General features: G+C 42.9%; 2 protein-coding genes across 3 annotated transcripts; one reads left to right on the forward strand and one right to left on the reverse strand.

Moving 5' to 3' along the window:
* Positions 1-5,334: 5,334 nt before the first annotated feature.
* On the reverse strand, positions 5,335-6,977 carry LOC103644745 (chaperone protein ClpC1, chloroplastic). The gene is made up of 5 exons (XM_008667903.1): positions 6,870-6,977; positions 6,770-6,781; positions 6,466-6,683; positions 6,000-6,075; positions 5,335-5,924 (listed from the first exon to the last, which is right to left on the reverse strand). The coding sequence occupies exons 1-5, from the start codon at positions 6,975-6,977 to the stop codon at positions 5,685-5,687; spliced, it is 654 nt and encodes a 217-aa protein (XP_008666125.1). The 3' UTR covers positions 5,335-5,684.
* Positions 6,978-9,894: 2,917 nt separating this feature from the next.
* Positions 9,895-12,428, forward strand: LOC100283583 (ATPP2-A13). 2 transcript variants are annotated; one of them, NR_178222.1, is made up of 3 exons: positions 9,895-10,505; positions 10,962-11,204; positions 11,622-12,428. NR_178222.1 is itself a non-coding variant. In NM_001156484.2 (3 exons), exons 1-3 carry the CDS (start codon positions 10,170-10,172, stop codon positions 12,055-12,057), a joined length of 891 nt encoding a protein of 296 aa, NP_001149956.2. In that variant the 5' UTR covers positions 9,895-10,169; the 3' UTR covers positions 12,058-12,428. The 2 variants fall into 2 exon arrangements, 1 of the variants encoding a protein (NP_001149956.2); NM_001156484.2 differs by having other exon boundaries at positions 10,962-11,080.
* The last annotated feature ends 1,340 nt before the right edge of the window (positions 12,429-13,768 follow it).

Raw genomic sequence — 13,768 nt, forward strand, 5'->3', positions numbered from 1 at the left:
TGAGCTTTATCCAGTAGAGTAATGGTGATCTGAATGATGGCCATCTTCACTTTGAAGTTGCCAACCGTATTGTGTCTCCAAGCCGAAAGAGCTTTGGCAGTGCGAGCCATCTTTACGTGCAGTCGAAGTATGGCATCATTTGAGGTTACTGTAGAGTTCCAAGCTTGATGGACCACCTCGTTGAACCCCTCAATCTTAGGCCAAAAAGATTCGAACCTAAACCCTTGGTAGAAAGTACCCGAAGAGTGGCTTTGCAATAAAAGCGGGCAGTGGTCTGAAGTCATGGTGCACATGGAATGAATGTCAGCCGAGGGGAACAGGTCATGCCACTCAGTTGTTGCGAAGAACCTATCAATCCTAGTCATGGTAGGACTCATTTGTTCATTTGACCAGGTGAATGCTCTATCAGTTAGCTCAAGTTCAAGGAGATGCAGATCATCAATTGTGTTATTAAACTGCCTCATCACTCTTCTGTTGATTGACCCTTTGTTTTTCTCTCTTGCTCTCCTGATCGTGTTGAAGTCACCTAGGAGAATCCATTCTGGTCTGACCATTGATTGGATGTACCGGAGTTCAGAGAGGAATATCATTTTCTCATTTTCTAGTTGTGGCCCGTAAACCCCCGTGAGGTCCCACACATTGTCCTCCAGCCTAGAACTGATCCTCACCGATAGTGAATATGCTGCTGAACTTGGCAAGAGAGTCATGTTGAAAAAATCAGGATCAGCGGCAATAAGGATGCCACCTGAGACGCCCAAAGAAGGGAGGTGAAAAGATTGGTTGGCTAATTTGGCGCCTACTGTTTCCTTTAATACGACATTTGTCCAACTCGAAATCTTTGTCTCTTGAAGGCAAACAATGGAAGCATTGGTGGACAGAATCGTATGTCTCATATAAAGATACGTACGTACGTACAAAAGATATAGCGATTAGGATTCGACGCGAGGATTACGTACTAATTTCCTTGCGCAAATAAGGCCTCAGAAAATATCAATTTGGTCGAGGGTTATCGGTGTATAGCTTTCAACTGGGATTCAGAATGAGCTCTGCCAAAAGCAATTTTAGAGGTAAATGATATGATTTTATGAAGTGCTTCTCTAAAATAAATTAGGAGCACAAAGCTTATTAGAAAAAATAGCTTGTCCTCGATCGCACAGAACCCGCCTTTTAGACATGTAATCACTCGTCACTGCACACGAAGAGTTAGCATGCACGACGAGCTCTATATATAACCAAGAGATCTCGTTAATCTGATAGGATTTCTCCGCACAAAACACTTCCAACTTCTAGCAATCTTTTGGACATAGTTAGGGCTGGACGAAATACTCGTGGCTTGATAACTCGTTCGGTTCGGCTCGTTAGTAGCTCGGCTCGACTCGGCTCGTTTTAATTTTATAGCGAGCCAAGCTAGCATTCTAGCTTGGTTCTCTAATGAGCCAGCTCGGGTTAGCTCGTGAGCTAGCTCGCGAGCCAAACAATCTAAGCCACAACACAAGTTTTTCTAGTCGTTGGTGTCGTCTCATCTCGCATAGTCTTGTTTTCTCGTAGTTATGATCAATGATGTGGACATGTGTGGATGTGCCATGTGCTTAAATATTTGCATTATTGCATGGCTACATACCTATATTGCATATTTAATATTTGATTATTGGTTATGGTTTTGTGAACTTTGTTTCTAGCAGCATATGATGCTAGTGTTGTGCAATGAAATATCAAATGTTTGTGGAATGGATAATGAATTGCTTTATAATGATGCTTATTGTTATCTTATTATAATAAGGGTTTATGAATCTGTAAGTTAATACATATTTGGTTATTTAATTTAATATTAAAAGTTAGAAGCGCTAGGACGATGATATGATAATAATACTATAAATGTTTTATGTTTCTAGTGTTAAACACTTAAATTATGATTTTTGGTTATATATATTTATATACAAAGATCTTTGTATTTGGTTGTGTGGCTCGCGAGCCTAATGAGCTGGCTCGAGCTTCCTAACGAGCCAAGCTGAGCCAACTGTTTAGCTCGTTAACCTAACGAGCCGAGCCGAGCTGGCTCGTTACAATAACGAGTCATAACGAGTCGAGTTGGCTCGATATCCATCCCTAGACATAGTAATATTTTACTCTCTCTCCTTCCTGAAATAAACTGAAAAATAAGATAGAGGTAAAAAGGACGAGCTTTTTCTCCGTTCTCCGTCAAACACTATTCAAAAAGGCTACATTAAACGTCTCCTTAAACATAGTTTTTTATTATAAAAATTATATATGAGTTTGATAGACATAAGTTTATTTTATTTTTACAGGAACATACAGAAAAATCAATAAAAAATGTAATCCAAGTGGTGCAAATACTAGACATAGGTAGCCTCGTGCTTGAAAAAAAGAAAACAGTGGAGAGCTTGTGGTCTACATTGTGGATTAGATTCGGCGAGACGGATGATGAGATGAGATGATTCAACGCAATAATCGCTGTTAGAGTGGAAGCGCGGCACGACTTCCGTCCCTAACCTTCCACGTACGTACGTACGTACTTACCATCGTGGCTATCTCTCTTCGAAAGCATATCCGAATCATGCACCTTACAGGGTACACGTCAGGCAAGCAAAAATAGACTGCATCGTCCCCACCCGGAGATTTTATTTGTTTATGGCTAGTTTGAAATCTCCATTTTTTCAAAAAAAAAAACTAATTTCACTTGGCAAAATAAAAATCTCGTGAGAAAATGGGATTCCTAAACTAGTCACTAGAGTCTAGTTGGAAACCCTGTTTTTCTAACAGGGTGTTTGGATCCGTTCATTTAAGAAGAATTTGAATTTATTTAATAAAGTAATCTATTTACATACCTTGTAATTTGACATTGCAACACTTTCCAGAGTTACTCTGTAATTTATAGAACGTTCTTCGACTAACTACTCTGTTGTGGACCTTCGTCTTCCGAAAGTCCTAAAAAACGTGATTTAACAATATCTTTCAAGTGTGACATATGAATAGGTACCTTCGGACTCGGGTTAAAAGCATGTACGATGTGAAAAGCATCATCGTGACGAAGGTTGGACTCGCTCCGAAGCTACGCGCAAGGGAGCTTCGGCTAAATAGCGAAAATAAGGAATCGACTTAAAGGGGAAAAGACCATCTAGTGCTCATAGTTTCGTCTACAAATCGATAGTAAATATAAAGGGCATGAATGTAACTTCTCACAGACTGCGTCTTGTGCCTATAAATAGATGAACAGTTCCCCTGTACTGTCCATATATGCTGACTTGTACTCGTTCGTGTGTCACACTTGGACTTTTGCTTTCTGTCAAACCGAAGGTATAAATGTAATTCAATATTATTTCTGTTTATCCATGATAATAAGGAATATATTAACAATGTCGTATAATTATTCATGTTGTCCTTTATATTGTATATGCTTCTTCTTTCATTAATATGCGCTATGATGATGAAGGTATGTCCTTCATCACCTTCGTCTGAAGATCATTATGTCCTATGAGAAATAATGCTTCGAAAGACGAAGGATATTAACTCTTAATATTTTATGTTGTCTTGTTCTTAATTCATAGCACTTAAGAACAAGTCCCCAACATACTCTATAGTAAAAATATAGCACATAAAAATATTTGACATCTTGCTAATAATAATACACATATATATTGTATAAAACCGAATTAGCTTATTTGGTATATGCCTAAATTACTATTATTAGAATGGAATTCGATTCTAATGATCCAAACGAAGTGTAAGTGGTTTCTATTTTTACGAGCAAAATTAGTTCATTTTGTTTGAGAAAATATGAACCTTTGATAAAATAGAGTTTCTAAACTAGCACTTAGCTTCAGATAAAACTGGACAATACTCGCCCAGAAATAACTAAACATAGTTGATTTTAAAAAGTTTAATTTAATATATAGAACATCCTAATTTATTAATTATGGAAAATACTTATTACATATTTCTACGAGTATTAGGGCTCGTTTGGAAAATACGGTATTAGGTGACCATGCTCATTTAGCACCGGCGGGGTAAACCTGCAAATAATTTTCCCCATCTCTGTGTTGTCCGGTGGGTTTTGGGTGCTCTGTGGCTAGAGATGGCAATGGGTACCCGCAACCCGAAAACCGATGGGTTTTTACCCCATTAGGGTACGGGTTTGGTCAATTTTCATACCCATGGGTTTGTTAATGGGCATAAATCTATACCCGACGGGCTTATGGGTACGGGTTTGTTCCTATAGTACCCAAACCCGTGAACCCGTGGGTTTTTTAAACCCGGCCAAACCTAGTGCATATTGTCATTTTATTTTATAAACGAACAACAAACTTGTTATTCCTTATTTACTTCATAATTTTTATCAATTGCTAAATGTATCAGTAGTCGGTGAGAGTGTTGCTTGCTTGCTATTATAGTTTTTACTAGCGTTATATATGTGGTGGATGGATAACTTAGTGCAAGGTCACTTAATTATACAACTCATTATTTGTATTTCATTCTCTACTAATAATTTTTATACCAAATCATGAACTCGTTGATCGTTATATAGATTTTGGATCATAATATCATTAATCATTACGATAATTATTGATTATGAGAAGAACACGTATATTGGTGATGAAACCCGCGGGTAACCCATGGGTACCCGCTAACCAGATGGGTACGGGTTTGGGCAAAATCTCAAACCCGTCATGGGTACGGGTTTTTTAATGGGCATAGATATTTTTCACGGGTACGGGTTTGGGACGGCAAAACCCAGCGGGTTTGTACCCGTTGCCATCTCTATCTGTGGCTATTTGGAAACTGTTTGGCTTGTGCACCAATGGAAACTGTTTGGTGAGGACGAGAAAGAGATAGGCGTGGGGCTGTGGGGGGCACACAAAACCGATGGTCTAATGAGTGGAGCCCTATCCCTGTCCAAACCGGTGGTGCGCGGGGTAAGGAAACCTACATGCAGCGCTTCCAAACGCGTAGACAGCGAGGGCATGTTTTTTTTGTCCGTGGCCCGCCCGTCCCGCCGAAACCGGCCGGTGTTGGTGTTCCCAAACGAAGCCTTAGTATATTTTGTGCATATTTCATTAAATTCTAAAAGTTTAACTATTTAAAAAACTATATTATTTGTAATGACAACCAGAGACGAACAACACATCGTAGAGACAGAGAGTGACCTGATGCATTGGGCCGATTAACCCTTGGAGATGAAGAGGCAAACCTATCACGTCTCCATCCTCTCCGCTTGTGCCTCGTATGACCGCAGAGACAATTACAATCATATTAAGGGACCATAAATTCAGAGTATTCTTAATTGCAACTTTAGGTTACATATAGCTCTAATGTCTCTCAAAATAAATAACTCACTCGAATATTTATTGAAGCAAAATATGTGAGGACAATGTTTAGATCCACATTTTTCAATATACCCTTGTCCATATAACATGTAGCTATACAATTTAATCTTTCATGCCACATAGTTGATTTTAATAGTTTTTCAATAAGTTCATCTTTGATAAACTTCTTTTAGCTGAGGCAGTGGACATTGACGACTCGTCATGAATTATGGTCGCCCTGTTATTCCCATATGTGGAGAACTAGTTGGGTGCCCGTGCGTTGCTACGGAATCTTGAACATATCAGTTCTATTGTCATAAACAAGTGATGGATGTCCTCATCGTTAGCCATTTGCTACAGATTCTAGAGCAAAAAACAAGAAGAGGAGACAAAAGGTAAAATCAGTAACAAAATATTTATCTCAAAAGGAAACAACATAATGCTTGGTATTAACCAGATCGACGTAGCTAGAGAGGTGGGAGCGGATCGGCGGTGTGCCAAACAATAGTATACCTTCTCAAAATCTTGGCCACGTACAGCCTTATTTTTCTGCTTGCTTATCTGCCGCAGCTCTTTGTCCAGCTCTTTGGCTTCATCAGGGAGCTGTAACACTAATGCTCAAAATCAGCAGGAACAATGCAGCAAATGTTTGTAGTCTGAAAAATCATCGCTTAATACCTGCGCATGCCTCAGCCTAACACGAGATCCAGCTTCATCAATCAAGTCAATGGCTTTGTCAGGCAGAAAACGATCGCTGAAAGAAATAAAAGCAATATAAATTCCCATTTATATCACAACCAAATGATTGGCCTGCTTGATAAAAAAACAAATGACATTTCTTTAGAAAGTAACAAAGGATACACTATTTTCTAATAAAACTAAACTACCCACCATCCATCCCTCTTTGTTCAGATATAATCAATTAATCATAATATTTGAGTGGCTCAAAAAATGTACATTGATACTGAAGGTGGCAAATATAAGTTGCTCAAAATCCAAACTGATAATTCAAATTAGCATTTTGGTAACATATTATCAATAAAAATGTATAACAAAACCATTGCCAAGTTCATGTGACTTCTTAAAAAGGTAAAATTTAAGTAGATATATAACATACTACTTAAAAACTTGGTGATTTGCAAACCTGATATACTGATAAGACAGTTGTGCAGCAGCAATTAAAGCATCATCTGTGTATCTCAGTTTGTGATGAAGTTCATATCTCTCATGAAGTCCTCTTAAGATCTGTATTGTTTCATCCACAGTAGGCTCTGGAACCTTAACTGGTTGAAACCTTCTTTCCAAGGCAGGATCTTTCTCTATATGCTTCCTATACCCATCCAGTGTTGTGGCACCAGTGCACTACACAGATAAAATCACCAGCAATGTGGTTATTTTGGGAAAATTACAAAACGCTGGCTTCAAAATATTAGCAGCATCAATTGCACCTTCTGCTGCACCTGCTCCAATCAGTGTGTGCACTTAATCAATAAAGAGAATAATGTCTTCATTTTGCTTAATTTCCTCCATAAGTTTCTTTAGTCTCACTTCAAACTCTCCACGGTATTTAGTTCCAGCAACAAGGAGCCCCGTCCACGTGACCTGCTCTGCCGCCGATCCGACTGGGGAAACGCTCCAAAAAGCAAGGAACCCCATTCCGCTAGTGCACTGTGCTTTTCAGTTACAGACTTACAGCTGGTTTAGGGTCTGAGCGCATGGTTTAGTTAGGCCAGCTAATAATGCAGGAAATCACCAGATAATACAAACGGTTGTGGTTCCGTGGGATACTTGTTCTTCAGCACAACCACCAAGCATATCTTTTCAATGGATAACCAAAGTCACGACCGACCTGAAAACGGGCACACACCACACCTTTCTTTCTTCCTTTGCTCACTGCAGTGGGTTGCTTGTTTCAGAAGCAGGTAACAGTAACCACCCACAAAACAAAACAATAGCGACTGGGGGTCACAGAGGCAGACAACACATCCTGCCTTCGCACCAGCTAGTTCTCGGAGGATCACTTGGGATGGGAGAGCATTAGGCCAGCGTGTTTGTCGGGGATCCTCCGATCATACATTAGCCTAAGCACTAATTAGTGCCCAGGCGAGAGATCGCTGTTAGAGAGTTGGGAGGCAGTGACAGGCCATTTCTCCATGTTGCTTATGGAGGAAAAAGAGCAGAGCAGAGCAGGTCTGGTCTGGCCAGCAGACGGAGGAGGGGACTGGGGGATTGGCGTTCGAGAATGAGATCCAGCGAGTTGCTTCGCTTCTTGTTCTCAGCTCAAGTCCACCCGTGTTACGGACATCTCTTGTGCCCGTTTTCAGGTCGAATTTCGATCGAACAACTGCGGAAAGAACACCATGAAGAGACAAGAGCTGGGATGGTGGGAGGGAGGGAGAAGAGGGGAGGGGAAGGGATCGGACCAGGTTCGAGGAGGACACCGACGACGAGGAAGGTGCAGCGTGGCGGCGTGGAACTCATTGGTGCGGCCACCGGCTGACGGGCGAGACGGCGCCGCATCGCCTCCTCCGTTTCTAGGCCAAAAAGAGCGCGTCGGAGGCCCTAATGTTGAGCGCGACGGCGATGACGTCCTCCAGCATCCTCGCGGGCGTCGTCGTGTGCGGGTCCCCCTGCGCGCTCGCCTATAGCTCCCCCTGCACGCTCGCTTACAGAAGCCCCCTTGTGGCGGCCGAGGAAGGTCGTCCGTGGCGGCGGCAGGGGATGGATGACGATGGGCGGGAGGACATCTGCAGAGCAAGTTTGTAGATGTGGGGCGGGCGGACGCGGGAATCACGGCTGGCATCGCGCGGCGCGACGGGGAGGGGGGAGAACGCCGGCAATCCTGGGGGAGGCAGGCCAAATCGGTGGGTGCGAGAACGCCGACAATATCGGGCTTGCGAGTTGCGGGGAGAGGGGCGTCGGGCGGAGCCATGGTGTCGTCCGTGGTCGCACCAATTAATAACAGACGACCTTCCACGCGCCATTGAAGGAAGGCCTCGGGCGGGATGCGGCGTTGATTAGTGGCCGCGGGCGGGATGATTGGTGCGCTATTGAAGGAAGGCCGCGGGCGGGGTGATTGGTGCGCCATTAAAGGAAGGTCGCGGGTGGGGTGCGCCATTGAAGGAAGGCTGCGGGCGGGATGCCGCCGCGGCCGGGTGCGCCATCGCTGTGGCAGAACGTGCACCACTGTGCACGCCTACAGTAGATACTTAAGTAGTAGTAGAGATTAGAAAAAAGAAATAGGCCTCCAGTCCCCGGTGCTTAGGCCTTACTTATATTTAAAAAACCAATTTAATGCAAATGCCTAGGGCCATCCCTTGCACGAGGCAAGAGGACCGACCGCACATGGCCTCTAAATTTTGGGGGCCCAAATTTTTAGGCACAATTTTTTGGCTATAAAGTTTGGATAATTATTTTACCCATTATTGATCAAGCTGTTTCCTTATTGACTACAAGGTTTAAACAACGATACAAGAAAATGTTTAGATTTTTTATTTATTACACATAATTTGTGTTCTTTAGATGACAAGAGTTTTATGTTTACTTGTACTCAACTTAAGATGGTTCTAGAGAATGACCAACATTCTGATGTGGATGGCAAAAGCTTGTATATAGAGTTTCTTCAAGAGTACGAGGAGAAGAAAAATCAGAGCCAAAGCCCAGAGCTGCCGATATGGAGACAGAGACAGATAGTACTAATTGCGTAGGAGTACACACTTGATATTATTACTGATTAATAAACACTGATGAACGTACAACCATGTGGCACGCAAAACCCACCGAACGCTTGGCACTGGCAGGAACGACCTGGATCGGAGGTGCACGGAAAATGGTCGGCGTAGAACTGTTCGAGATACAGTCAGAATTCTCGAGAAACCCTCGGACCTCCCTGCAACCGCAAAATGGAGCGCATATACGTGCAGGCGTGCAGCCGGATGAGGTGTCCCAAGTCACCCAACGATTTTTTTATTTGAAAGGGAGAGTCACCCAAAGATTGTTGTCCATACTTCAGTTTACGAGCAGTTTTTTTTTTATTAACAGCTCCTTTTACAGCTAGTGCAGGTGCAGATATATGGACTACACCGTATTTTCTGAGTACAAGACAAGTGCTGCAGATATATGCCGCGGACTTTCCAGTCTGTCATGAGCTGCTCCCTACGACTCCTGCGTCCTACCAGCCCCCGTCGCGTACCCTACGAGTCGCGGCCCATGGACCCAGCCGCTGACGCGTGGCCTCGTAGGCGCCAGACAGCCGCGCGGTGCATGGACCGCGTTCACGGATACGGCTGTTCCCGACGGCGGCCCACCGATGGTTAACCCCAATCTGTTATCGTTAATGACATGATCACTGTACAATTACGTACTATCTTTTGCAGAACAAACCCTCCGCGCCGGTCCGTGTCAGTGCACATAGTCACACACAGGTCCCTAGAAAGGAGCCTTCCTGTGATTTACTAGGAGTACTGATAGTGTCCTGGCTAAGATAATGCAATATCCAATGCAATCAACCACCCCCACTCGTCTATTTCGGCCTCCCACCTTCCTCTTTAAATTGCCCCTCCTATTCCCCCGTCCCGAAGCTAGAGGCTCTCTGGCGCCGACGGCCGACCCACACGCGCGTCCAGCGATTTCGCCGGGGGGAGATCTTGCCATTCCGTGGAGCACCATCCGCGGTAGCCTAGCCGCGACTGGGGATCGGGGCTTGCGGGCCGTGGAGCCACCCAGAAGGTAGCCGGGAAAAGCTTGATCCGGCCGGGGACGGGGCCTTCGGAGGTTCGTCCCTCGATCGGGTGTCGTCTGCGAAAGCCGGGTCGAACAAATCGTCGCGACTGGAGGCGGCGCGGGGTCATGGGGGCGTGGGTCTCGGTCCTGCTCGGGATGGACGGAGCCGCGGCGGCCGGGCCTGCTGCTGTGGGCCTGGGCGACCTGCCGGAGCTCTGCGCCGCCCAGGTGCTGCTCCGGCTCGACCCGCCGGAGATCTGCAGGCTCGCGCAGGTCAACCACGCGTTCCGCGGCGCCGCGGGGGCTGACTTCGTGTGGGAAGCCAAGCTGCCGGAGAACTACAACTATCTGATGGAGTTCGTGGGGAGCGGCGACGAGGGGAAGCGGAGGCGGCGGCGGGCCGGGAAGAAGGAGATCTACGCGAGGCTCGCCAGGCCTGTGCCTTTTGGCGACGGCAAGAAGGTGAGATATTTTGCTTCCTCTTTTTTTTTTGTGGCTTTCTGTGAATTTTATTACGGGAAAATTATACGAGCGGTTCTCTAGTTTACTAGAGGAGGATTCGAAGCCGCCTTCCTTGAATTCGTCATATTCTGTTTGCCCATGACCGAGTCCTTCCTAGTTATGACCCCTGGAACATTTTTGTGGAGCTCAATTGGGGCAGTATTATCTTCCAATTGAAATAGGTCACTTCTTTTCCTTTTGGAAAATTGCGTTCTTCTTTTTGGGGCAGACTCAAATTAGTGGCAGGTAAATTGTTGTTCAGAAAATAGTTCTTCCTATCTTTATCTTCAATAAATCTTAACTGCTGTCGTGTGTAGGAAGGTCGCTACATTTTAGGCCCTAGTAGCGCGTATATCTTTTTTTGGCGGTTGAACAAGAACAGCATGACTAAAACTCGTATGTGTTTGCAAACTGTAGGAATTCTGGTTGGACAAGAACAAAGGCATGATCTGTATGGCACTGTCGTCCAAAGCACTGGTGATTACTGGGATTGATGACAGAAGATACTGGCAACACATGCCAACTTCAGAATCGAGGTGAATATGGCTTTGATATCACATTTACTAATATTTGTCTGTTCAATTTATGCCAGTTTTCTGAAAACAAAGATGGTCTGTTGGCATTAATTGCGATGGAATGGGCTGAAGATATTTACTCATGGTGTGATTGATCTGTTCCTTTTCTTTCTTAACTTAGCACGTCATTGATTTTATATTCAGCTTTCGAAAGTAGTGTTACTTTCTCCCTATAATGATTTATATGGATGAATACCTGGTCTCATAATTGTAGGTATTTATTTTAAGATCTGCATAAGCTTTTTTTTACCCTGGAACACAATAGATGTGAATGCATACATGTTGTCAAATGTTAGGATTGAGTAATTGAGCTGATTGTCTCTCTTGAACAAGAGAAGTAGCTTCCTGCCTCTTGCACAAGAGGCCTGCATCTGTTTTGCAATATTCATCTATAGAATGTTTAGAAGTAATCCAATTCAATATTTCTAGTTCAAAGTATAGGTGATATCATATTCTTGGAAGTCAAATATCTGACCAATAGTTATTGTTTCTTATCATGCAGATTCCAGTCTGTAGCCTACCTTCAGCAAATCTGGTGGTTTGAGGTGGTTGGTGAAGTCGATTTCTGCTTCCCTGTTGGAACATATAGCTTGTACTTCAGGGTCCATCTTGGGAAGTTCTACAGACGATTTGGCCGCCGCCAGTGCACCTCAGAGCATGTTCATGGTTGGGACAAGAAGCCTGTTCGCTTCCAGCTATCGACCTCTGACGGGCAGCAGGCATTGTCTCAGTGCTACCTGGAGGAGCCCGGGAGCTGGGTCCTGTACCATGCTGGCGATTTTGTGGCCTCAAAGCCTGACCAGCTGATGAAGCTGAAGTTCTCCATGGCACAGATCGACTGCACGCACACAAAAGGCGGGCTGTGCATCGACTCGGTTCTTATCTATCCAAAAGGGAAGGGGTTTCACCAGGAGAGGGTGGTCAGGTCTCAGAAATGAGGGTTGTAGATGTTGTGGAGGTATTCACATTAGGATGTTAGAGCAAATGCAGCTTGCAGCCTGATCTTATTTTTACTTTGGGCTCTAGTTCGCAGCAGAGGTGAAGTGTATGTGGTTGTAGAACTCAGGTATTGTGTGGTCAGGTGACCACCAGAGTGCTCTGTCAGTCCTTTGGCAAGGTCGTTTTCGCCCCCCTTCAGCTGAATTTGGACAGCGAGATAGCCATGAAACTGTACTGAAATGAGTTCGAAGGTGTCATTCCCAGTTTCTAATTTGCTTTCTACTGCTTAGTTTCGGATGCTCCCTTTTTCCTATTTGTCATGATCCGGTCTTGACTTGGTCTTAACTTAATATTAAGAATCATTATTATGATTATAAGTATCGTGTGCATTTAAAGTTTAATTTAGAAACTAAGAGGCGGAGAAACTTAATAAACCTGAAGCATTATTATCATGAGCATCAGGCATCTGAAATTTAATGTAGAATAAATTCAATTTAGAAGCATCGCATCTGGAATTCAATTTAGAAGTCTCATGTGCATGTGAAATTTAATTTAGAAACTAAAAAATCATTTAGAATAAATTCAATTTAGCACCTGAAATTCAAACTAGAAGTGTCATATGCATTTGAAATTTAATTTAGAAACTAAAAGGTAGAGGATAAATTTGAAATTTAATTTAAAAGCTAAGATGGAGAGAACCTAAACAATTTTCAATTTAGAAACTCAGAGAAACTAAAAGGTGCAGCAACTGAGCACAGAGTATTGAGCTAGACGTTTGATTTTAATCCGTACCGACTATTTCTATAGTGTTTTGTTTATATAGATTTTTATATAGAGGTTTGATTTTAATCAGTATTGGTTTTTACTGTTTCTATAATGTTTTGTTTTCTATAGATTGTAGCAGTCTGAACAACTAAGTTTTATCTGAAGCGAACAGTAAGCAAACAACATAAGAGAAACTGAATAATTAAGTACTTAGTGTTTTGATAGAACAAATCATCCAAACTGAATAATTCTGAGTACTTAGTATTTTACGGAACAGGTCATCTCTCCTTACCATAGAACATTTCTTTGGAGTTTTGATGGAACCGATCATCGTCATCCGTTTTTATCATGAAATATTCCGTTGAAACATTAACATAGATTTACAGTAGCTGTCAGTACTTCCGTACTGACATACCGTATCATACAATATGCTCTGGCGGATATCTGACGTGATGATCCATCCTTACCATGAAAGCTTTGGCAGGTCATACTTTCATGGTCTTGCAAATCATTTGACGTGATGAACCATCCTTACCACAAAACATTCCATTAGAACGTTACAATAGATTTACACTTGTCCTTATCACAGAACATTTTGTTGGAACAATAACATAGATTTACAGCTGTGTGATACTTTCATGGTATGACATACTCCATCCATTTCAAATTATAATCTGTTTGACTTTTTTAGTTCAAGTTTGGTTGACTGTTTTAATGTGGGATAAGTTGGGTTGTAAAGTGTATCTTTCTAGCTTTCCAACGTTACTTAGAACATCGAAACCGGAGTCCGTATGTGGCCTGAGCGTTCCTTTTCATGAGACCCACCTCTGGAGTCTGAACCTGATTCGTGAATAAACTAGACTTCAACTCTCTTATTAAAATCTTTTCATAATTATTATTAATCTTTATCATTTAGAATATAGTATACTTTAACTATGGCTTTGA

This window comes from Zea mays, chromosome 1 (genome assembly GCF_902167145.1).
Source record: "Zea mays cultivar B73 chromosome 1, Zm-B73-REFERENCE-NAM-5.0, whole genome shotgun sequence".
NCBI classification, from domain to species: Eukaryota; Viridiplantae; Streptophyta; class Magnoliopsida; order Poales; family Poaceae; genus Zea; species Zea mays.

Bases quoted from the DNA above. Each gene is read 5' to 3' on its own strand.
- LOC103644745 (XM_008667903.1), bottom strand. From the start codon at position 6,977: ATGGGGTTCCTTGCTTTTTGGAGCGTTTCCCCAGTCGGATCGGCGGCA. The intron at 6,076-6,465 runs GTTTGCAAATCA...TATTTCTTTCAG, and splicing joins CTGTCTTATCAGTATATCAG to CGATCGTTTTCTGCCTGACA. The intron at 5,925-5,999 runs GTATTAAGCGAT...TTAGTGTTACAG, and splicing joins TTAGGCTGAGGCATGCGCAG to CTCCCTGATGAAGCCAAAGA.
- LOC100283583 (NM_001156484.2), top strand. From the start codon at position 10,170: ATGGGGGCGTGGGTCTCGGTCCTGCTCGGGATGGACGGAGCCGCGGCG. The intron at 10,506-10,961 runs GTGAGATATTTT...TGCAAACTGTAG, and splicing joins CTTTTGGCGACGGCAAGAAG to GAATTCTGGTTGGACAAGAA. The intron at 11,081-11,621 runs GTGAATATGGCT...CTTATCATGCAG, and splicing joins ATGCCAACTTCAGAATCGAG to ATTCCAGTCTGTAGCCTACC.